This window comes from Callionymus lyra, chromosome 8 (genome assembly GCF_982586985.1).
Source record: "Callionymus lyra chromosome 8, fCalLyr1.hap1.1, whole genome shotgun sequence".
Classification (NCBI taxonomy): Eukaryota; Metazoa; Chordata; class Actinopteri; order Syngnathiformes; family Callionymidae; genus Callionymus; species Callionymus lyra.
Window position 1 is genome coordinate 21,262,756 of NC_141825.1, and position 25,196 is coordinate 21,287,951.

The 25,196-nt window shown below is 36.4% G+C and overlaps 1 protein-coding gene across 3 annotated transcripts in view; it reads right to left on the minus strand.

The window, feature by feature from the left end:
* syt7a (synaptotagmin VIIa) overlaps positions 1–25,196 on the minus strand; it is a 116,255-nt gene that overhangs the window by 49,469 nt on the left and 41,590 nt on the right. For all 3 annotated transcript variants that reach the window (XM_087798218.1, XM_087798217.1, XM_087798216.1), the window contains exon 2: positions 13,444–13,547. In XM_087798218.1, coding sequence (XP_087654344.1) covers positions 13,444–13,547 — 104 coding nt within the window. The remainder of the gene's footprint in view (positions 1–13,443; positions 13,548–25,196) is intronic.

Consider the following 25,196-nt stretch of genomic DNA (forward strand, 5'->3'; position numbering starts at 1 on the left):
TCCCCCCTTGCACTTCGTTCTTTTGTTTGCAGGTTACTTTTCATGTTTTATTAAAATACTGTCTGCTGTGAACTAAAAACCCAATTTCCCAAGGAGATCTCCAGAGGGATTAATAAAGTCTATCGATCCATCTATCCGATGCATGAATGGATGGATGAATGGATGCTGGGTAGATGAAAGAAAGCATTAAATGGAAGGAGGGATGGATGGAAGCATAGGTGGATAGTTGGATAGACGGATGCATAGATGGGTTGACAGACAGGTCAGTTGAGAATCTGTCGATGTCAATCATCCAGCATTGGTGACGTCTTGATAGTGACATGTTCAAGTTAAAATACTGGTTGCACAATTTTTATTATTGTCTTCTATAAAAGCTCAATGCAGAGAAGAATAAACCAGACGTAGCAGGTGAGTCTGTGTGAGACTTGACATCCGAACCCATATCCACATGTTTATTCACGCTCGACCGCCTCCATGCTGGCGACCATGCGAGGAAACCATCTTTCAATGGACGCTTGAATCTCATCAGAAAGGTGGAAAGACAAAGACGTGTGACAGGGGAGCGAGCTAATTATAGAAAACCTGGAATGGGAAGAGAGAGAGAGAAGAAGAAGAAAGGTAGGAACAGGTGAGAAACAGTGGGGTAAAGGAAGTCTTGAGTGGCATGGATGAGTGGGAGAAGAGTCAAACGCAGCACAATGGGCAGAGAGCCTAATATTTCTCATTTCCTGGAGCCAAGAGCTTCAAATACTCTGCCCGTTTCCAGCTCTTGGGAAAAAATAAAATCCTGACGAACTCACTGTGCACTGTTCTGATCAATAAAGTTAATTTATTCGCTCTCCTCTGACAGTGAGGTAACCACACATCCTCCGTCTGTTCCACAATCTTTAGCCAGGATCTTTATGTTCAAAATACATCTTTTAAACTGTCGACTGAACCAGTTTCCATACTATTAAACAAGCATTCAATCCTAAAATGAAGCGACGTAGCAAATAAAAGCAGACCTATGTCCGTCTCACTTGGCGTCGCGCTGCCTTCCGAACATCCAGCTGTGTTTGTTTGCTGTGAATTAGCAGCCAGTGTCTACCGGCGCGCTCAATATTATCCACATTACTCCATAATTAGCGAGGAGTGCACCATTAAAAATCGCCTGCTAAATCACCACGCCAAAATGTACTTTAATTATTCCTCCTGACCTGTGACTGTTGCAGAGGGAAGTGTGTAATTGGTGGAAGATTCGCCGTCAGCGTTCTCTAGGCCGGGTGTGTTTTAAGAGAAAAGGATGAACTTTTCAATGAAGTAAAGCTGAAATAACGACATAATTATCTTGATCCAAAAGACCTCGGTAATTGTTTCTACACACAGAAATAGATGATATTCATGGCGCCCTCGTATAATCGGACCAAAATTATAAAATGGATGTACTTTAAATAGAGTTAAAAACACAATAAGTTGGAGTCAAAATATTAGAAAAATCTCTGACGCACAATTGTCAAATACAGCATGTGCATTTGTTCATAATGCTCTTGTATTTTTATGTGTTGTTACTACAATGTGTTGATTCAAGTGTGTCTTAAATAGATGTTGGACTCTATTGTACTCATGAGTATGTGTCTGTACAAAACTCTCTTTTCATTGAAATATGTTTACTAAATGTGCTTAAGCCCCTCCCACTGACCCTTTTGGGAGATCAAATCTTGTTAACCATAACGACGCCCACTCTGGCATGATTGGTCAAACTTCAAGGTTGTTCACTGCGTGTCATCAATCCAGGAAGTCTCTACCTCCAATGGACTCGTTGAATAAACAAAGCAGGGCGTGCATACAGCTGGCTGAAGTAGGAGTGAGAACTTTATAAAGTAATAAGTTCTAAAAATGGTCATGATGAGGGACTTACTGCATCTTGGAGAGAAAGACTTCAACTCTCTTGACTCGCATGTTTCAAACGTTGGTTTTTCACATTAGTTGCCCTTTAAAACATTGTATATTGTATGTTGTAATTATCGTCACTAGTTCAACTTAATATATATTTATATATATATATATAAATCATTTTTATTTTTAAAAATGTGTTTCCCATCATCTATCGCCTCCATTTCTTCCTCAGCTTTTTTGTTTGGCCTCTCTGGCCCTAAGTATTTAATGTGGCCCCATTGGGAATTTAATTACCAACCTCAGCGATAGATGATATGCCGTGATCGGTAATAAATTGTTGCCGCGTTGAGCTGTGGACAGAGGTGTTTTATGACCGGACCAAGGTGTCCATCAATAACCTTGTGCCAGTTAATCTTTTTTTCTGAAGGGCCAGTAGGCGAGAAACTATATCTGCAAGATACTTTGGCTATGATGTTAGCTGAGTTAGCATCATCTCACGTTAGAGATCATCTTACATTGTAGAAGGAATGCAGTTAAGAAACCGTTATGAGCCAAACAAGTAGTTAAGAGTACTTCTAGGAGGTTTTCTTACAAGGTAGAAAAAGCTAGTGATTTTTTTTTTATGTGTGATATACACATTATATATACTGGTTTATCAATATCCATACAGTTATGATTGATTGATAGTCTGACTCAGTTTTTTTTTAAGAGAAGGCAAGAAACTCTATCTCCTAGATACTTTGGCTATGATTTTAGCTGAGTTAGCATCATCTTACGTCAAAGATCAAACTGAATTGTATCCAGTATCACAATGGTTTAGGACAGACCTGGGCAATTGTTGACAGTAATTAATAAAACAAATAGACTGATCTTTTTTTTCAATAGTTATTATTTCATATAACTCAATCATTATCGTTCTAAAACGTAACACAACCAAATCTTTTTTGCTTGTTTTGTCCTTTGGCGAGTATTTTCTTCTTTGGCTTGATGATCAAGGTACATAATGAGAAAAGCAACTCCTCACCCGTGATCTAGGAAGTATTATTACCAGGTATAGTCATAATATTGCTGGTCAAGACTCAAATTTCAGTGAGTACAGGAAAGCTTCTGTTGTGTATCGTTTGTCATGCCTCTGAAAAAATCTTTTTAACAACAAAACAAAACATCATCCGACTACTCTTCTGTGGTCTATAATGAACGCTGCTGTCAGTCACTGCTACCATTTGGAAAACGGATCGTTGTGGAACAAATCAATCAACTATAAATGATCCGCGCAACTCAACCATTATGCTAAAATCCGCGAGTTCGCAACTCCCACGATCTTTCAAAACTACCGCTGAGATAGATCCGTGGAGATAATGACAATAGGAAACAGACTTGGCCGGCGACGCGAGAGAGAAACGTTCAAATTGCCGACACGAGTGGGAAAGTTGCAGGATGGATGCACATGACAACCTTCTAAATATGCTCTACTAAATGCTCGACTGAAATGACTTGTCTATTAACCTATGAATCATAAGCTAAACTGGCATCGGCCGACACACATCTGACACGAGGCCCCTCCAGGCGAACATAAATTCTTGTGACATCTGACATTGCCAAATACTTATTTAGAAAAGGGGTTGAAACAGACCTTGGCTTCATCTTTAAAAGTGCAGTAGTAACTTATAGCTGGTTTGTACAACACAATCACTGCCCTCTAAGAATACACAATAATGTCATTGAAGAAATACTTTGACCACAACTCCACATGCATTTTTATTTACAAGTAATCGTGGTTTTCTGTTCATCGGGTGTTACTTTCATCCTCATATCTGTTATAGCATTCAGCCCATGAAGTCTATTTGTCTGTTCATTAAGACACAAGTCACTGCCTCCATCACAGAGTTGATGAAATTCCGAGGTTCTTATGTCCCTCATCGTCGGGCCCCTTGAGCAAACTGGACAAATATGCCGAGAGCGCTCTATGGGGTGAGTATCGCTGCAAATAAATGAGTTGGAAATGTCGACACAAAACCTTTTTAATTCACTTGCACAGTTGATAATGAAACGGTCGTTATTTTCTCTGGTTTTGAAGTCGTTTGGCCATCAAAGTCTTGAGCTAATAAACAATTCTGGGCTTGTACTCGTTAATACAAAGATGTGGCAATGGTTACTTCAGCTGCTCTGTTTCCTGCTTCTTTGATTGTTGAAAGCATTTCTAAACCTGTAGCGTCAGACAGCAGATGATTCAGGTGCTGTGCGGCTCAAAGGAAACTCAAGTAGAATTTTTTCATTTTTAATTAAAATTTAAATCCAATGTTTATCAACACATTTTGTGAAATGAGAGAACTGTTAATTATCATTTTTATATGTTAAAAACATGACTCAATAAGAAAAAAGAAAATAAATTGACATAAAGGGTGATGATTACTGAGTATTAATAAAATGTAATTAATTAGATAGATGTGAGCAAAATATTTATATATATATAAATATATATATATATATAACCAGCCATTCATTTTTTGTATAAAATTACCGTTTATAGAGATCATACTGTACATAGTTCTTTGCCATTGGCAACCGTTTAAAAAACACAGCATAGGGTGATTGTATAAATATAAATAAGTTATAAATAGTGAAATATAATATAAACAGAATAAATAAATGTTCCAAAAAGTATATATAATGAATGTATATAAAAGGGATATATATATATATACGCAATGGGGTAACAAATGCAGATAGAGATAGAGAAAAAAAAAATTTTATGATCCTGATCCAACTACTTGGTTGTTAGTATGCAGTGTGCAACACAAACCATGTCAGTTTAAAAACGTTTTTTTTACTTTTACGACGAAGATTAAATGTTATTATTTTTCACTTAAATCTGAATTAACCAAACAGAAAGAGTGTTTAATGTGTTTTTCTCCAGCACTTTGTCCTTTTATTCTTTGAGGCTCGATTTATCTAAATTATCTCTTTGTATTCTTTCACCAAACAAATGACAGAGTCAAAAATGTTGATTTATAACAAAAAGTTATCTGGGAAAAATAAAACATTTCAGTTAAAAATAAAAGTAGTCATGGTGGACTTTTAACAGGTATTTTAAATTACCTAAATTTACAACAAATCATAATTAAATAATCACTTATTCCTTTTGTTTATTATTGGAAATTAGATCACAATGTACAATACACAACATTGATTGTAATTTATTTTTTTTCAACGTAAAAAAAAACAAAATCAAAATTACAAAGACGCTAAATGAAATAAAAAATGAAAACAAAGGGAATAAAACCCTCCGCCCACACACTCCACAGTCTTAATAAAATATATACAATATACCTAAACTTTGAGTAACGTAAACGGGTTGATAATACCTCTAACTCATCACTCTCAGTCTGGCAAAGCTTTCAAGGTTTTAAATAAAACGATAAGAAGGGTTGACAATTATCTGTCATTTTTTGAGTTGATCCCCTCATTGTGCATTTATTTTTTTCTTACTGTCAACATCTGTCACCCCAGTCCCTTAGCTTCCGTTACAATAAAGTCTATATGGACCTTTGATGAAGGTCACAAAGTTGTGCCGGAAACATCTTTTGGTCTCACAATCTTTCACAATCTACATTTGAATCACAAAGGAAAGGTTCAGGGTAAACCTATAGAGCGAGGCTATAGTGGGTGAAAACAAGGACAGCGTGTGTCTAATGATGTGTTGTGGGAATGCAGCGCAGGCATAGAAATGTAGATGAAAAGAACAAAGTGAGGTGATATTTTTAGGGACAGCGGTTGTGAGTACAGCATCAAGACAATAATGATGCACAGCAACATCAAGATTAAAGCAAACAGGGAGATTCACAAACCAGTTCATCGTCATCATCATTTGCCTTCATCTCTGTCACACCTATTTTGCACACTCGGGCAGAGAATTAATTGGATTTTACACCAAATAATAGGCGGTCAAGCAGCACAAAGAGATGAGCAAACATCCTCCTCCACCTGGAGGAAGCCAGTGAATGAAGACGTCATCATCTGGGAGTGAGGGAGGGTTGATATAGGGGTCAACGGGTCAATATATCACAACCTCCATCCCCACGGCCGGAGCCTCACGTCGACCGCTATGCTATCGTGCTGAGTGGAAATAGGATCCATTTACAGCCGCGGCCCGCGGGGAGTTCCTGAGGTGCCGCGAGTAGAACTACTTTCTTCCACAGCAGGCGAGCAGGAGACACACTCTGGCCCATTTACTCCGAGAAGCTACATTCACGATACGAAGATATTACAAGCTAACAAACACACAAGCAACTGTTGCTCACAACATTTTATCCAGCATCGATTTTAGCTACAACCACCTCTGTTCTGATACCAATAACAACACTGTAGTCATATCATGTCATATAACCACAAAACACAACTCAAAATAAAAGAAAAAGTCAGTAAAAATGTCAAAAACAAATGTTTTGAGTGAGTGAGTGAGTGAGTGAGTGAGTGAGTGAGTGAGTGAGTGAGTGAGTGAGTGAGTGAGTGAGTGAGTGGGTGAGTGAGTGAGTGAGTGAGTGAGTGAGTGAGTAGATGAATAAGTGAGTGAGTGAGTGAGTGAGTGAATGAGTGAGTGAGTGAGTGAGTGAGTGAGTGAGTGAGTGAGTGAGTGAGTGAGTGAGTGAGTGAGTGAGTGAGTAGATGAATAAGTGAGTGAGTGAGTGAGTGAGTGAGTGAGTGAGTCAGTGAGTGAGTGAGTGAGTGAGTGAGTGAGTGAGTGAGTGAGTGAGGAAAAAAGCTGATAACGGAAGTTTATTGGCTTGTCTGCTGTGTTGATCATCAGTATTATTTAATTACATTTCATGTCTTCTATTAATTATTCGTTATTTATTTATATGCCTTTTAATGGTAATGTCTCTTGTTTTATTTCCATTTATTGTATTTTTTTCATTAAGCTCTTTTTTTTTCATTTGTGATATTTTATTTGTATATTCTGTAATGCTACAACAACTATTCCTGTGTTGTTTTTACAAAGCAAAACAAGTTTTCAGATTCGATATTTAACCTTAACCCTAAGTTATCTGTGGGTCAAGTTGACCTTGAGTCGTCGTCCATCATTTTGAATCTTAATCTGTAATTTCATATATTATTAGATATAGAATCGTTTACTGTTTAATGAATAATGGAAAATGTGTACGGACCAGGGTAAGTTTGGATGCTGTGATTAATCGATTTTATTGATCCTAGGAACTTAAAAACACACAAAAGTCATCTTTTTTATTTGACTATTGGTCACATAAAGCTATTAAATAAAAACATGAAATCGTAACAACACTGTAAATCCCTTAAACAAACAGCAACCTTTAAAGAACAATAACAAACATTACACAACTAAAGTCATTGGTGATTTATTTCAAAAGACTAATAAGATAAACTTCCATTTATTCATCCTGTGTGAGTAAAAAAAAAAAAGCCTCTTGTAAAAATGTACGCATATCTCATACCGTCAACCCTTTGTACAAGACAAACAATTAGTTACTGCACTTCTTACTGCAAAAACTAGTTACTCCCAACAGTCCCTACGTCAGACTGGTGACCTGCTCAGGGTGTCGCCTGCCTCTCACCCTAAGGAGCTGGGATAGGCTCCACAATTTACTGAATACACTTTTTTCAGACTGACACATGGCAGTTGAGTTTGATTGGCGCATCACTAACACATTTTGTTCGTAGAGTGTTGCGAGAGCAGTTTGCAATGAACATTTTTCAGTCGTTTAACAAACAACACAAGCAGGAACTCGGAATTTCACCCACCACTTTCTATTTGCAGCTCACTCCCACAGTCGGGTTCCAAAGTATTGTAATTAATATATTTTGGCTGCTTCATCCACCATATTATTATCCTTTAGAAACTAGTTTGTGTTCACCTCTGACCCGCTTTACTGCAGTTATCGTAAACCACGCCACAATTCATGGAGTCACGACATCCAAACTACATCTAATCGTGTCATTTTCACATCATTTCATGATCCCTTTTTCTTTCCAAAACTATTTAAAAATCATTAATTGAATGTTTCCTGGTGTATCAAAGTCATAAAGAGACACAAGAGAGTGAGACAGCTTCAACAGGTGACCCGTCTCTCTAACTAGAATCTCTCCGACAGCCTAATGAGAGGCTTCTGTGCTTTAATCAATCACATTTAATGTCATGATTATAATTCTATCATTCTCAGGTCGTATCCCCGTCGGTCGTGACCCAGATGGAAGCAGCTTCAGAAGATTAAGACGACACCAAGAGATGATCGGTCTGTTTGCTCAAGCTTTGCCTTTACTTTATAAAAAACATTTTAATTAAATATTAATAATTCATATTTTAACTGTTTTGAATAGGGTTAGGTCTCTTTGTAAAACAGCTGATGAGGTATCATGATACAGTGTCTTCAAAAGGCCACTAGATGTCGCTCACAGTTTGGAACTCTCAGGTTTCATTGAATTGGTGGATCAGAGTCAAAGATTAAACAGAAGAGAGTGACATCTAGTGGCCTTTCCTGTATCATGATACAGTGTCTTCACTACACAACTGTTCCATGAAGCCTTATCATCCCATCACTTGTGGTCTGTATTGCATGGTAAGTTCTCGCTCCACGCCACAGGGGGGCAGTAAACTTTTCCCCCACTCTTAGCCAAAAAAAATGTATGCATTTTATCCCCAAATTATACTTACAGAACACAAATCAGACTTTGTCTGATTTACAGACTATTGTATTGTGTATATTTTATATTTGCAAAAAAATGTATTGTACAGTATGAAACCTAAAGAATATCCATCATTGTTTCCTGATGGTGACTCGTTGGCTCCATTTCCATGAAATACATTTTATTTTAATATCTTTTTACGCATTCCTTTCTATATTTTACAGTTCAATATGATTAGGAAAAGTTCAAACGTCAAGTATGATAAAGAAAAAAGTATATTATACCAAATAAGGAACGGGTTTTTCTTTTAAAGGAAAACAAAACTTTAGTTTTTTTAATAATAAAAAAATACTTTTTTGATTTACACTCAATAATAATTGGGGGTTTTTATTAATAAATGTTGCTCTATTTACACTTAATAGTCGTTTAATTTTTCTCATCCACACATCCGTGGTTTCAACCAAATATGAGGCAACGTTGAGAAAACAATTCATTGGCTACACATTTTTCACATGATGAAAGTGTGTAAATATTAAATAGTGAACATGTTCTCTGCTGATCAATGGTCCACAGAGGGAACAGTCGTCTGTGCTCCACAAGCTCTTCCTGAGCCAAACTGTACTATCCTCATGGAAACTGAGATACCATCTCTCCAGCGTGGCCTCCTAGCAGCCGTGAATACCCGAGAGAAATCCTGGCTCAACCCCAAACCTCTCAACAGAATTCCCTCTGAGCGACTTTGAAAGAAAAGGCAAATCACTACTGAAATGAAAAGTACACAGTCGAGCGACTGTTCGTGACAGCGGCTGTTATTTATGAATATTTTACTGTCATCTGAAGAAGACGTTAGTGTTAGTGAATGTCAGTTTAAAGTGATTATTTTCTTATTTTTCTACAATGTTTCTAAAGTTTTAACTCAATGTATTACACTGTTAAGGTCATATATTGACAAACAGAAATAAAAAGGCAGATTTTTAGCTTCTTTCCAAAGACTGGTCGCTACATCCTTGACTCACAGAAAAACTGATGATACTTGATTAACTGTGCTGGCCCATAGAGGGCGCTAGGACGCTGCCCTACCTACAATTTGGTGTTTTTCTATTCTTGCCTTTTACATCTTATTTTATATATTATTATTTATTAATTTTTAGTTGGAAAATATTCATCAACAGTGATGAGTCTGGGGTCAAGGGTGACATCACGTTTATGTAACTCATCCAATCGTATATTGTGGGAAGAGTGAGGGAGAAGTGTTATCTCTAAGTGGGATTTTTTGGGCTGGATTAAGCAACACTATGGTTGCCATACATGAGGGTAAACGTTCACAATATTTCAACAGATGGATTAGTTCACTTGGTAGCAAGCTACACTTTGTCCGCGCTCCCGATAAAATATGTATATTTTTTTATAAAAAACTAAAAGTTAAATTTTCTTAAGTGCATAGGAAGGTTTTTTTTAAAAAATAATTTTCCTATAGTTTTTCTTTTTAATAATTTGGTGTATTCTGATTGGGTAACAGTGACCAGCACTGGATGGACAGCGGCAGTTCTCCACGCTTGCTTTGGAATATCAGGTGTTTTATTAATATTTCTGTTGAGGAAGGTGAAGAAAAAAGAAAAGACAGTGTTTTTATGAGTCCAATCGCTCCCTCGTTCCTCATTTTCTTGATATCCCTGAACAGTTATTTTTTCCCCTCTTTCGTACGTCTCGAGCCCCTGGTCTCCTGTTTTTTTTTTTATTTCGTGTTTTTGCTTGAGCTTGTGCACAATTTTGATTTCACCCCTTTGAGGAAATTATTTTTTAACATTCATAACAACACTCATAAAGCGCACCGTGCAACATAAAGACTAAACTGCAATAGTTTTTGGTGTCCCTTGTGTTGTCTCTGGTTCAAGATGAACGACCTCCATGGCTTCCAGAAATCCATATACAGTGGTGGAGGTCGTTTATCTTGACCCAGAGACAACACAAGGGACACCACAAACACATTTGTTTTCGGGGCTCTGAGTAACCTTGACCCCGAGACAACAGAAGGATTTAAAAACGTATGACACGAAACTAAATGTAATAAAGAATAAGAATAATGTTCGTGTTAATGTCAGGAGACAACATGTATCGCAGATTGCTTTCAATTGTTTCTAAGAACACACATCAAACACAACATACATGGGAGCACTAGGCTCAGTATGGACATAATAATTGTTTGTTTTGTAACACCTTGATTTATCAAGCGTTGAACTGACATCTCCGTTTCATACTCATTGTTGCGTAACTGTGTTCTCAGCACATTTCTTCATTGCTTGTTTGTTCTCTTTGCTACACATGTGACAGCTAAGGAGGGATGACAGCATGAGGAGGGTTGTTTTTGTCAGGTCAGAAGATGAGCAGCTTCCAGGAAGTCATGAGGGTTCAGCCCAAGAAGCGACTCTCTCCACTAGGGGGTGTGTATTAGCAACAACCTCACGATACAATACGATATGTTGAGATATAAAGTGTTTCTTTAAGATAATGAAAAACTTCAGAGCATAGAAAACACACCAGATTGGTTAAGAAGCTCTTAAAGACTACGATCGTCTTAGGAGAGCTCTCAAGAACGAACTATGAAAGAAGGATGTGTTTCCCAGAGTCGATCTTAAGAAGACCTTTCACTAAGAAGGACATGTAAGATGGAGCTGACCCACTCTTAACAGCCTTCTTAGTGACCAAATGCTCACATACCAAAATGGAAATGTATATCCTCAACTTTTATAAAGTTAATAATAATTGTCAAAAAAAACAAAACACTTTTTCTTAAGTTACACGTTTAAGATTTCCACACACATCTGTATTTACGGGTTATACTACTACCATTACTAATAATTCAACGTTAAATAACATCTGTGAGTCTAATTTATCTCTCAAACAACATTAAACTCATCCTTTATCATTTAATCACTGATTTAAAACAACATGTAGGAATATGAGACTGGAAGAAACACCCCTTAACTTTTGTTGCGGTGATACGAGAATGATGCATTCAAGGGCGTAGGAATTTAAGAACCAGACAAGAAAACACACTATAAGGATTTTCAAACCAATAAACAAAGTATTGCATCAAACATTTGGACTTTCTATGAACAACCAAAGTCCTCTTAGAGCTTCTTATGAAGCTTCTTTGGCTTCATCTTAAGGTTCTCCTAAGGCAGGATGCGTCTGGGAAACACCTGTGTCTTCTTCTTAAGAGCCTTCTTAAGTCCTTAAAGATCAACTAATGTGAAAACCCTACTCTTCTGACGCTCATGTTTCAAATTGTGAAGTCTTCCTCTCCAAGATGCAGTTGGTCCTTCATCATGCTTTGAACTTAATTAATTTGTCTGAAATCTTGGCAAACAAGAGGTTATGAGAGCAGAGTCCATTATGACATAATAATGGCTTCACTTCTCCTCCAGCCAGCTGTAATCACACCCCGCTTCGTTTATACAACGAGTCACTTGGAAGTGGAGACTTCCCGGGATTGATGACGCCCAGTGACAAACCTTGATGCTTGATCCATCACAGCAGAGTGGGTGTGGTTATATTAAAGTAGATTTAATCTCCAGAAAAAAAAGGGTTTTCAGTGGGCGGGGCTTAAGATAATTTTCTTATGTCGATATTTCATTGTAAAGAGAGTTTTGTACAAACAGACACATACTGATGATACAATAGAGTCCAGATAAACTTAAATCAACACTTTAGTTGAACTTTAACATCCAATTGAATTAAAACACATACAAATATATTCTGTGGCTATTGGAAAAAACAATTTAACAATTTATCAGTAAGGTTTTACTTTACCTTACCTTACCTTATTTGTATTTAAATATCCTGATGCTAATCCGTAGTGTGTTTTTCTTCTCGTGTGTTTTTATTTTTTGTTTTTATTTTACTTTATTTTATTTTATTTTATTTTATTTTATTTTATTTTATTTTATTTTATTTTATTTTATTTTATTTTTATTTTATTTTATTTTATTTTATTTTATTTTATTTTATTTTATTTTATTTTATTTTATTTTATTTTTTTATTTTATTTTATTTTATTTTATTTTATTTTATTTTATTTTATTTTATTTTATTTTATTCTGTTAATAGTGCTAATTTTCTATTACTGTAAATAATTTGTATATTTTTAAGATCGTTTTATTTTTATTTTATTTTATTATCTCTTTTACTATTTCTTTTTTTTCTTCCATGCACTTTATTTTCATTGTCCTGCTGCTGCTGTTGTAAAAGTGTGTTTCCTCTCTGGGGATGAATAAACGTTTTCTATTTCTATTTCTATTAACCCCCAGTGTAGGACGGAGCGTTATAGAAGGTCCTTCATCCCAACTGGTGTCAGGATATTTAACTTTAAATATCCTGATGCTAATCCTGTAGTGTGTTTTTCCTCTCGTGTGTTTTATTTTATTTTTTACTTTCTTTGTTTTTATTTTTATTTTATTTTATTCTATTCTATTTTGTTAATAGTGTTAAATTTCTAATTTTGTAAATAATTGTATATTTTTAAGATCTTTTTTATTTTATTTTGTATTATCTCTTTTATTTTTATTTTTTTCCTTGCACTTTATTTTTTTAAACTGCGCTGTTGTAAAAGTGTGTTTCCTCTCTGGGGATGAATAAAGCTTTTCTATTCTATTCTATTCTAAGAGTAAAAAAAACAAGTGAAATGATGTGAATATTTCAATGTTAATTGTTAGTAAAAAAAAAAATGGATACAGTGCTTTTTGAGTATCCACACTATGTTGTCTTATCAACTACATGTTATTTTAGTTCCAATACTTTTTTCACCAGTGCCGAAAACAATCGACAATAGCATCAAAAGTGCAAAATACCACACACAAAAAAAAGTTGTGTGTAAAAAAAAAAAAGTCTGTATTTTTTGCAAGTACTCACCAGCTTGCGTTGACACCAGCCACAGACGCCGCACAGAGCCACCAGCCACACGGCACACACCGTCACCGCCAGAGAGACCAGGAACACACTGAGGGACACTGAGCCTGTTTGCACAAACACACACACAAGAGCAGAAAACCAACAGTCGGTGAGAGCTTTCATAAACAACTCCGCTGTTTGTCGTAGCAGCGAAAGAATGATGCGATTTCACAGTAAATCATCTCATCATGGAGACTCCAGATTCATAGAAATAACTCTTTTTACATGAGGGGTCAGAAGAGAAGTAGGATCTGATCGTAGGCCAGTACTTGAAGGCAGCAGCAAGGCATCCGTCAGCGACGCACACGTCACTGTCAGGGTGTCACAGCTTGTTAAGTGACGGGCTGGAGAAAGAAAGGGGGGAAGGAAGGCTTGACAATACGACGGAGCTCATGATTAATGGGTATGAGAGGATGCCCAGTGAAGGAGAGGTGGCAGCGGAGGAGTCATAAAAATAACATCATCCTTCCATGTGTTTGTGTGTCGCATGTTCACATCCTGACGCCGGAAATAGATGCGGTAAATTAATTATTGGGGCGAAAAAAACTGAGGCGGGAGAAGATGCAGATTTTTTATTTATTTATCACTAGACGTCCAGTGATAAACGAGTGCCAGGATGAGTTTCATCTCAGAAAAACAAACGATGCTTCCATCAACAATGTTCTCTCCAGCAGCTCGTTGTATACAATTGAATAAAACATTAAAAGTAATTATAGTTATTAATTAAAATAAAATCCAGCTTTCAATACACAAATTAAATAATTAAATCTAAAGCGATTCAACCTTTTAATAAACAGATATGATTCAATTATGCAATGAAAAAAATGTAACATTTCAATGTAAAAAATAATTTAATTATATGAATAAATACAACTCAATTCAACCTTTTAATAAACAGATAATCAATCTTTTTAAATTAATTTAGTTATAAAATAAAGCTCATTTTAAACATGTCATTGTTGATTCATCAAAATGATGTATTAATGCAAATGCATTAATGCAAAGCATTAATCGATTTTTTTTTTTTTTTATTAAAAATAATTTAATATACAATTTAATTTAAATTTAATATATTCAATGTGTCTCCATACAAATACATCAAATACATTGTTTATTGTACTAGCTCTAAAAGTTGAAACGAAAACTGGGATAGGAAATATTTTTTTCTTTTTTTTATTTAGTTGCATAATAATTCTGCATTGATGCTGACTTCAAAAGGCCTCGATTGAAAGAATATTTAATTAAAAAAAGGTGTTTGAATTTTTTAGTAGAATATAAAACTACGTGTAAAAAAAATACATTCACTTTTAAAACAATAGATTTTTTTTTCATTCAATTCTATAAAAAAAAGAACCTTTGATATAGAAATAATTAATTGTATTTATCAATTAAATTAAATGTAATCTTATTTAATTAGATTATTCAATCCTATAAAATTCTATTTAGAAATTATTTAGTGTAATGCTAGAAAACTTTCAAAAATTCAAATGCAAAGTTCAACCATCCAACTTTCTGCTGTAACTGATCCATCTGAAGATGTTCAGTGACGAACGAGGATGAATTTCCCCTCAGAGTCACAAACTCTAACAACAAGGTTCTCTCCGTTGCTCCCTCGCTCTCCTTCCCTCTATAAGTCACAGGCTCTCCTTCCCCGGCGTCCCCCGAGGACCAGACCAGCTCAGCGACAACAAACACTGTCAGGTGAGCTTCCTTCATATGGAAAAAATGTGAATCAACAGTGAGTTCCGTGGCGTTCCTTCAGCTCGGCTGAAGACTTTGAGGTCAGAGAGACACCTGAGGCCACAGAAATGAGCACAACCGCTCGGCAGCTGCGACTGCAGCCTGTAAACCACCGTGACTGCAGCACCGGGAATACTTCTCATCCCAAAACAAAGTCTTTTTTTTTTTTTCCTGAAACCGAGCCAAAATAGAAGCTGCCAACTATTGAATATTTTGCAAACTAAGTGGCAATGACAAAAACAAAAATAAACATTTTATATTCTGCCTGAGAAGACAGTTGGCAGGGCGGGCAGCTTCAGGTTTATGGAAGAATAAACAAATAGATGTGATTATATTAACATTAAAATGATCCTCAAGACTGCAGGCCTGGATCTGTCTCTTCACAAAGTCAGAAGACAAAGTTTAGATTCGAGGACAGGATACATTAAAGAGGAACCTTTATGAAGATTAAGAAAAGAAAAATACAGAAAGTGGCTACACATCAATAGAATATTGTAAAGTACTAATAATCAAGTTTACAAATATGGCCACTTAGGTCAAAACTGGCAAAGACTACGAAAATGGCCGTCAGTTTCAGCTCATCATCTTATTTCAATTTCAATTCTTTAATCTCAACCTTTACAGTACACTTGCAAGTTTAAAATACAGCCAAACACTATTTTTTGTTTGGATTTGCATAAATAATACATTAAATGTATTTTGTATAAATCATCCACGTTTGTTTTACATACATTTATCAACGACACGTTTTCTTTGGTTTTAATCATATTTTAATTTATATATTTTGATATATGTCGATATTTGAAAATAAATAAATAATACTAACTTTTGAAATCTTTTATTAGACGCACTTTTTTTACGCATTAATACAAAATATTTTTGTTTCGAAAAATACAAGAATATATTTGGTTCATATATACTATATAATACACACTTTTTTTTAAATGTATTTATAAGACATACTTTTTATTTTGTATAAATCATAATATAATTTTAAACTACAATCATATTCAACACAAAATACAAAAAGTATTTGATGTCGAATTAAATATCATCAGAAAATAAAAAAGGTTTAAATTTCCCCCTTTGTATCCTTATCTTTGCGTTAATTCCTTGGATCTATGTTCTTTATTCTTTGTTCTACTGCACTTTGTCATCCTTGCACTATGTTCTTTTTATTTGCACTGAATTTGGGGGCAGGAGTGGAGTGAAAAGATGATTATATTCCATGTTAAACGTTGTTGTTTTTCATTGATCTATGTTCTTAAGCTTCATACTTAGATTATTGCACTTTGTTCTTTTCTCATGAATCTATTGTCTGTGTTGCTGTTTGCTGGAAAAAATATTTCCAGAAAGAAACCTCCAGAGGGATCAATAAAGTTTATCAATATACCCATCCATCTACCCATCCATCTATCCATCCATCTACCCATCCATCTACCCATCCATCTATCCATCCATCTATCCATCTAATCACACCTGTTAAGTTTTTCTTTCCTCCTGGGTCGTTCTGAACAGCATGAAAAGTGAAAATCTGTCCGTCAATGTCGAAAATTGCCATGTTTGAGATTGATCCACGAATTGGAGTTTCAAGTTTGATAGATCAGTTTTCAGATGGAGTTTGGATCTTTGACCTAAAACACGAGTAAAAATGCTGTTTTTTTCCCCTGGAAGGTTCAATTTGATTTTCTTGTCTTACAAAGTTGTTGCCTCTTATCAAAAATGAATCTCAGAACAGAAAAAGGATTGTAAACGTTTGTCAGAGAAGGTGAGAAAAGTAACAAAACTAGACAAACACGGTCGCAAAACAGAGTTTTACGAAAAGACAACTTTCGGACTTTTATTTCGAATTTCACGCTCGATGAAGCTTCAAGTTGAGTTCTGATGCTAAAGTTCTGAAACAGCTTCATCATATTCAAACCAACTTTGCATCACTTGCTTAGGATTTAAAAAGAAAATAGGGTTGAAAAGAAAAAAAGCAAAAGTAATGAAAAAGTAATACATTTACATTTTTTTTTTACCAGTTCAAACATCATTTCAAGAAGATTTTTCTCTTTTCTTTTGTGCTTTATCAACTATTTAAACCCAATTCTACAATTTATCCTTCAAATAATTATAACAAAATACAATTTTTAAGAGCAATTAAAAAAGTAAAAACCGTTTTTTGATCCATTGGGGCACAATTAAAACCTTCAAAAATATTAAGTTAATATAATGTGAATCCGGGTTGTCAAACTCAATCACACAAAAAGCCAAACATATTTTAGTGAACAAGGTCACAGGCTGAACACGTCTTTTTTACCAAACTGTCTGTAACCAAAGAAAAATTGTGTCTTTTCATAAACATGAATCTACTTTTGAATTTTTGAACCAAACATACAGTCGCGCCACTTTAGAATAGAGACACATATAAAGTATTTATAAGCTACTTATTCTCAAAGTCTTATCAGCAAATTAACAATGAATAATTAAGTATTAACAATTATAAAGTACTAACTCACATCTTGTTCATAGTAACTATATTCTACTCTAAATAACACGATAATAAGGAGTTCAAGCTGAACTACAGCTTAATTACTAAATAGATTAAGTTTAAGATTAAGAGATTAACTTAATTAACTCTCATGGTACTTAAACCTAATAACCAGTAAATAGAGAGAAGTAATTTACTATACATTATACTATATTTAAAGAAGAAAAAGCAAAACTGTACTAGTATTAACACCATCCTAAATGCTAAAAAAAGTATTTGTGATTATGAATCTGTATAGTGATAAGGATTTGTTTAATACTTTTAACAATAATAATATAAACAGAAGAAAAAGACGACTAAGTGTTGAACATTTGACGCTGCTAGTGTCAAATACTTTACTTTAGAATTAAGTATGAATATGCTGCCGCTTTAGAATAGCGAATATTTATTATTAAGTAATAAAGATAATATTAATATTAGTACATTTTTTATTATTTTTCCTTTAAAGAGAGAAAGTATTATTGAAAGTTAGTTATTTCTCTCATGGTTCTAACACCTAATGATTGGTAAATAGAGTTTTCAACAAAATTAATCTTTAATTTCTTCTTTATTCCCTGTTAATAATCAGTCATTAATTGTTCATAGTGAATATTATAATATAATGTTATTAAGGGTAGAAATTTAGTCACAATGATCAAGGTGTGCATTTTATAATGGTTAATAAGTGGCAAATTTTCCAATAATACACATGAATAATTAATATGTTCATAATGTAGCATAATTTAATTATGTTTAATATTTTATGAAGCGTTACGAAAACAGTAATATCTATAATAAATTCAAAAATAATTACAGGAGAAGTTATATGATATTCTTGATATATTTTGAGAAATAAAAATGTAGAAAAATCGTCCTGTTTTTTTTTGTATCAAATCCATGTGGACGCTGCACTCGTGCGGACATGACGGCATGACTTTAAGGCATAAATCCCAAACATGCACAAGTGAGTTAAAGGGGTCACCGCTCCGTGTCTTCCTCTACGACCACTGCGCCACAGAACCATGCTAAACCACATCCCAATACGTCCAGAAATAGCACGCGGTGCTCTTCCCTCCACGTTCAAAGAGCGGTCAATAACATTAAAGCACATTAGACACAACACGACCAGCTGAAGTAGGAAACGCTGGACCGGGTCTCCGGAGCCCCGGAGCGTCTGAAGTGGGCTCGAGTGCGATTCCCGGGCTTAGAAACTCAAGGTGGATTTCTGTAAAGCCGACAGCTGATGCAGGGAACTCGCTTTCTTTGTCAAGGTCAAGGGTGGTCCGGGTTATTATCTGGTCCCTGAGAGTTAAAAGCCTCCAAATAAAAAAAAATAAAAAAAAGCATCTTGAAAGTAGGTCACGTTACAGCAGTAATGGAGTCTCACGTCATCTCACTTCCTTGAAGTGTACGGAGAGAATGATGCAACGAGCACGAGAGTTTTGTTGTTTTCTTCATCGGGAAAGGGCTAAACTGGACAGCATTATTAAGAAGGCCGGTTACGTCCTTGGGCGCCCCCTGGATCCTGTGGAGGAAGTGTCTGGGAGGAGGATACAGAGAAAGCTGGCCTCCATGAGGAAGAACTTATCTCACCCTCTCCAGCACACACTGAGGGCATTGAAGAGCTCCATCAGTGGTAGGATGCTCCATCCCAGGTGTGTGAGGGAGAGGTACCGCAGGTCCTTCCTCCCTGCTGCCATCAGACTCCACAATAAGAACTCAGCAAGATAAATATTTAACAGCACCTTTTCTTCTTGTTATTTTCTTCTTGTTATTTTTGTGAATATGATAGTGTATATATAATATAGGGCAGATTTTTATTCTATTCTATTTAGATCTTTCTTTTCATTTTATTATTCTATTTCTATTTTTTATTTTTTTTATTTGAGGTATTGCGCTTGCTGTTGTTTACACTGAATTTCCCCTCGCGGGACAAATAAAGGATTTCTGATTCTGATTCTGATTCTGATTCTGGGAAGTAGCATCTTTAAATGAAAACCAAGATAATTATATGAAGAGGGTTCTGCTGGTGAAACTCTGTCTAACATGGCGCCTCAATTAAAGCCAATCCAAAGGAAGAGCGTCGTCGAGGTAATGAGTGGCTCTGAGACGGACTGGCATCGCGTCCGGTCTGAACTCTGAGTCTCTCCTGATATCTGTCGGGAGATTCTCTTTGATCCGAGGTGAGGAGGAGAAACTTCATTAGCTAATTGACAAGAGGAGGCCAAGTCCCTTCTTTTTTTTAAGAGTTTTCAGGGCCAAAACTATTTTGGGATTATCCTGGATAACTTTTTAGCCGTGATCAATCTAAAGTTTTTTCTTTTGAACTTGTGAACCACTCATCGGCTGGAGGGCGGGGGATTGTCCCAGCTACAAAGGTTCAGAGGCAGGGGGGGAGCTTTGACTGTGATTATGTTGTCTTTGTGAGGTCTGACTACGAAACCAAATCATGTCAAAATGTTTTATATATTTAACAATTTCATATTAATTATGAACAATTGTATGCCTTATTCATTATAATTTGTTCGTTGATGAGTATTTGTTGTCCCTACAAATAAATGAAAAGAAAATGTTTTTTAATCACTGTTACCTGTTTCACTTTTGTTTTTTTTCAATAAAACTCATCTAAAATAATAAAATGATCATGTAAAAATTGAAATACAAGTGTTAGAAATGCAGTACTTGAAACATATTTTTTCGTTTCTTTTTTGTTTGTTATTGATGGCCCCTAGAAACAGTCATGGCATATACAGGGGCCCACTTAAAGGAATTCAAGTGGTCTTAAAAATCATTTAGTTCAAGGCTTGTTAAGAAATGAGTTCCTGTGTATGTCATCCTCATTGCTTTTCTCTGTGCACTCTGATTTCCTCCCTCAACCCAAAACCACACTAATGATAATGTCCATTGATGTATTGGACAACGCCTTTTACCCTATGTAGCTGGGATAAACTTGTGTCACATCTCTACCAATATAACAAGCTGTATATTTTAAAATAAAGGGATACATTTAAATTGAAAACTGAGTCATTTTTGGGACCAAAAAAGGTTATTTAACTGTTTCGTACCAAATAGAAAAATATTATATGTACCATGGCAACCATTTCAAGAAAAAAAATACTCCATATTGAGAGAATATAAAGTCATCAGAGTCATGAAAAGTTCCAGGAGCTCTGACAGCTCCACAGAGAAATCAAGGACATGCAGGTGATCCGGGCTCGTATGCAGCACTAAGCAAAGCAGAAAAGAGACCGGCACTCCGGGGAAGGAGAATTGCTAATTGGAAAGGCGGAACCGAAGCGGTGACAAGTCAGCAAAGCTGCCATGACATATCTGTATTCACCGACTGAGGTGGACGAAAGGGCAGAGCCTCAGAAGATCCCGGTCCAAAGCTCACAGTCTTATCGCCGCTTCAAAGTGTACCGCGGTCCAGGTTCTGCCCTTTTATGAGGCGAATCCTCGACTGTCACCGGCGCAGATACGCAGCGGAATCGCTCGCCTCGCCCAATGTTGACGCTTTCAAATTCATTTTAACGCCCGTCTGCTGTATTTTACACCGTTTACGCTGATCCTCCTTTTTTATGCTCACCATGGATTCACATCTGGAGACACTGTAGGATAAATAAACAGGGATTATTTAATCCATGTTTTACTTATTTCGTTTGGTTGTTAATTACCTGTTTAATCAAGCTTAGGGGACAGAAAAGGGTGTTTTTAGCCTATTAAAATTAAAAATATGTTGAAATAATCTATAAATGCAATCTCTAAATAACCTAACTATATTCCACGACGTTATTCTAAAACTCGAGGGACGGTTGTCCGAGGAGGAGGTCAAGGATCATGTTTGATAATCAAAAATGCATCAGTCCCCGGAGAGAGGCTGTTCAAACTAAACTGTCATTACAAACAAAACCTTTATTTGTCCGAGTGACCGCACGATCAATCCGAGTCAACAATGGAGGAAACAAAACAAACAACTTGCAGCCGTTCCACTCTCTGTTTGTTGATTATTCTCTCGTTCTGCAATCTTGCATGAGAGGAGAGGAGCGACGGAGGAAACTCAGACTCCATCTGTGGCTCTGGTTCAGTCCTCACCGGACCGAAGTCACAACACTATCCGGGTTTCTTTTAATTCTCTTGAAACCGACACTCACTGAGGCCAGGTTCTGAAAATTAAATTGAGCTGCGACCAAGAAGGTTGAGAAGAAGAAGAAGAAGTCCACGAAGATGTGAAATGAGAACAGGAGTGTTGTTAGCTTTAAATGTTAAATGTAGTTTATTGCCCTTATTTTATAAGAAATTAAGTCTATTATTGCATTTGGTTTTATCTACAAAGAATGTTGACGTCTGTTAGTTAAAAATGTCAGCTAGAAATCAGCATTAATATAATACTAACATGAGTTCAGAAGAATATTGTAAAAAAAAATATGATGGGAGCGCATACCTCCGCCAAGGAGATCATTTCAAAAGCATTTGAATCAGGTTACAATCAAAGCAAAACAACAATCGTCGACCTCAAAGTATTCTCTAGACAAGGTCTTAGCAACATTAACAACACTTAATGAACAATAACATATTGAGTCAATTTGTAAGGAAAAAAATAAATAAATAAACAACTGTGTACATTCATATTCCTTTCCTTTGTATTCATTTCTCTCCCAAATTAAATTTCACTAATTTGTTAATCAATTTTACAAGTGCTTTTTGTACTTATAATAATACGGTAATATTTAAGTATTAATCCACGGTGACTCGCAGAGTCATACTACCGTGAATCGTGGAGTAATACTACTTTGACTGGTGGGGTAATACTACCGTGACTCCTGGAGTAATAATACCGTGACTCTTGGAGTAATACTATGACTGTGACTCCTGGAGTAATACTACTGTGACTCCTGGAGTAATAATACCGTGACTCCTGGAGTAATACTATGACTGTGACTTCTGGAGTAATACTACCGTGACTCCTGGAGTAATACTACTATGACTCCTGGAGTAATACTACTATGGCTCATGGAGTAATACTACCATGACTCGTGGAGTAATACTACCATGACCCATTGAGTTATCAGCCATGACTGGTGGAGTAATACTACCATGACTCGTGGAGTAATACTACCATGACCCATTGAGTTATCAGCCATGACTGGTGGAGTAATACTACCATGACTCCTGGGGTAATACTACCGTGACTCCTGGAGTAATAATACCGTGACTCCTGGAGTAATACTATGACTGTGACTCCTGGAGTAATACTACTGTGACTCCTGGAGTAATAATACCGTGACTCCTGGAGTAATACTATGACTGTGACTCCTGGAGTAATACTACCGTGACTCCTGGAGTAATACTACTATGACTCCTGGAGTAATACTACTATGGCTCATGGAGTAATACTACCATGACTCGTGGAGTAATACTACCATGACCCATTGAGTTATCAGCCATGACTGGTGGAGTAATACTACCATGACTCGTGGAGTAATACTACCATGACCCATTGAGTTATCAGCCATGACTGGTGGAGTAATACTACCATGACTCGTGGAGTAATACTACCATGACCCATTGAGTTATCAGCCATGACTGGTGGAGTAATACTACCATGACTGGTGGAGTAATACTACCATGACTTATGGAGTAATACTATGGTTTATTGCAGAGTAATAGTGAGATAGCTTTATTTTATCCCAAAGTGGGGAGAGAACATGGTTTCAGCAACAGTTTAATTTACATTTAAACAAAAAAAGTTATATACACAATAAAACATAAAATTACAAAATATTTATAAAAACTGTACATACAAGAGATTATATACGTTGCAAACCACAACAGCCTTTTACAACATTGGGGACAATAACATTATTTGTTTTTGACACTGTTGTTGTACAGAGCAGATCGGACGAAGGACCAGCGGAGCCGCTCAGTCCTGCACTTGGGGTGCATCAGTCTGACTGAAGGAGGCCCCAACAGTCAGTGCAGAGGGTGTGAGGTGTTGTTCATGATAGCCAATAGTTTTGCCAGAGCCCTCCTCTCTAGGATGGCCTCGACGGAGTCTATGGGAGAGCCACAGACCGAGCCAGCTTTTCTAATTATCCGATTCAGTCTGTTTTGGTCCCGCACAGAAGAACCCCCTCCCCAACACACCACTGCAAACCGGACCACTGATGCAATCGTAGTGTCATAGAACGTGTGAGCATCTACGCGGGAGATAAAGACGACTCTGACCCTTCTTGTATAGGGAATACTATGCTGACTTGCGGAGTAATACTTCAGTGACTATTGGGGCGGCTAAGTCGTTCACCAATATCCTGGTTCTTGAGCGCTGTGTTCCAAATAAAATAAGTTTGAGGTTAATAAGTAAAAGTTAATCTTTTTTTGAGAAAATAAAAGGATTTTTAGTGTGACTTATAGTCCGATAAATACGGTAAATTAAGTTGTATGATGTATTACTTATGTTGGCTATAATTTAGTAACTAATGGAAATTGGTCTACAGCAAAAATAATGTGGCCCTTACTACTGTAAGGGCTTTGTTGTAATGGGATTAGGAGGTGTTTGAATGGGAACCCTCTAGTGGTTATAAAGGACAACTCTGAGTCACCAGTTACACAACGGGTACAACCTCCGATTACATGAGTAAAAAAAACTTTAGTCTTGTGTCACCACAGTTGCATGAACATCAATGTGTTTTAATGTCAAGATCTATCAAGTATGTACTCATCTTTAGCTCCTAAAAGCAGCATTGGTAAAAGGCCACACAAGTGAGTAACACAAACTTCCTGACTCAAGATGAAACCACAGAACTCCACCGAAGTCAACAAACCAACAATACCAGTGAAACCACTTATTTCAGGTGTAATGCATTAGTTTTTGTAAAAACGCTAACAGCAACACGGTACCACTCTGACATGTGGTGGGCCCCTGTGGTGGATGGAGAGCATCTCCTCGTCCCCTGCAGGCACCAGAGAGCTTCACCGCCTCTGTGTTCCTCCCCGTGGCTCAGCTGCTGCTCTGAGACTCTTTCACGCCGAGAGTAAGAACCGCCGCCCACAGGCCGTCCATCGCAGCCCCGTGACACACGCGTCATGTGACACATGCCTGGTGTCACCTATGATGGCAGCATCTTCTTGTTAGCGCCTCGCACTCTGAATGGATGAATCACTGACGGAAACGTCTGGACGCTGCGCTTACGTCACGGTGAAACAACGTTTAAACTGTTGCAGTGCAAACAGGATTGAACTTTTGTCATTCATATGCTCCTATAAGTCATTCAGTATTAAGTTGTGTATGTTTAAATAAGATATTCTTTGTGAATGAAACAATGATTTTTCTCCATAAAACCCATGGGTAAACAAAGGGCTTGGACCTCATGAAAGTTCAAATAAAATATACATTATGAGAATTAAAAACAAAAAAGTCTCATCAATAAAACAAAGTCTTTTGCCACCCGATTCGACTTCTGTC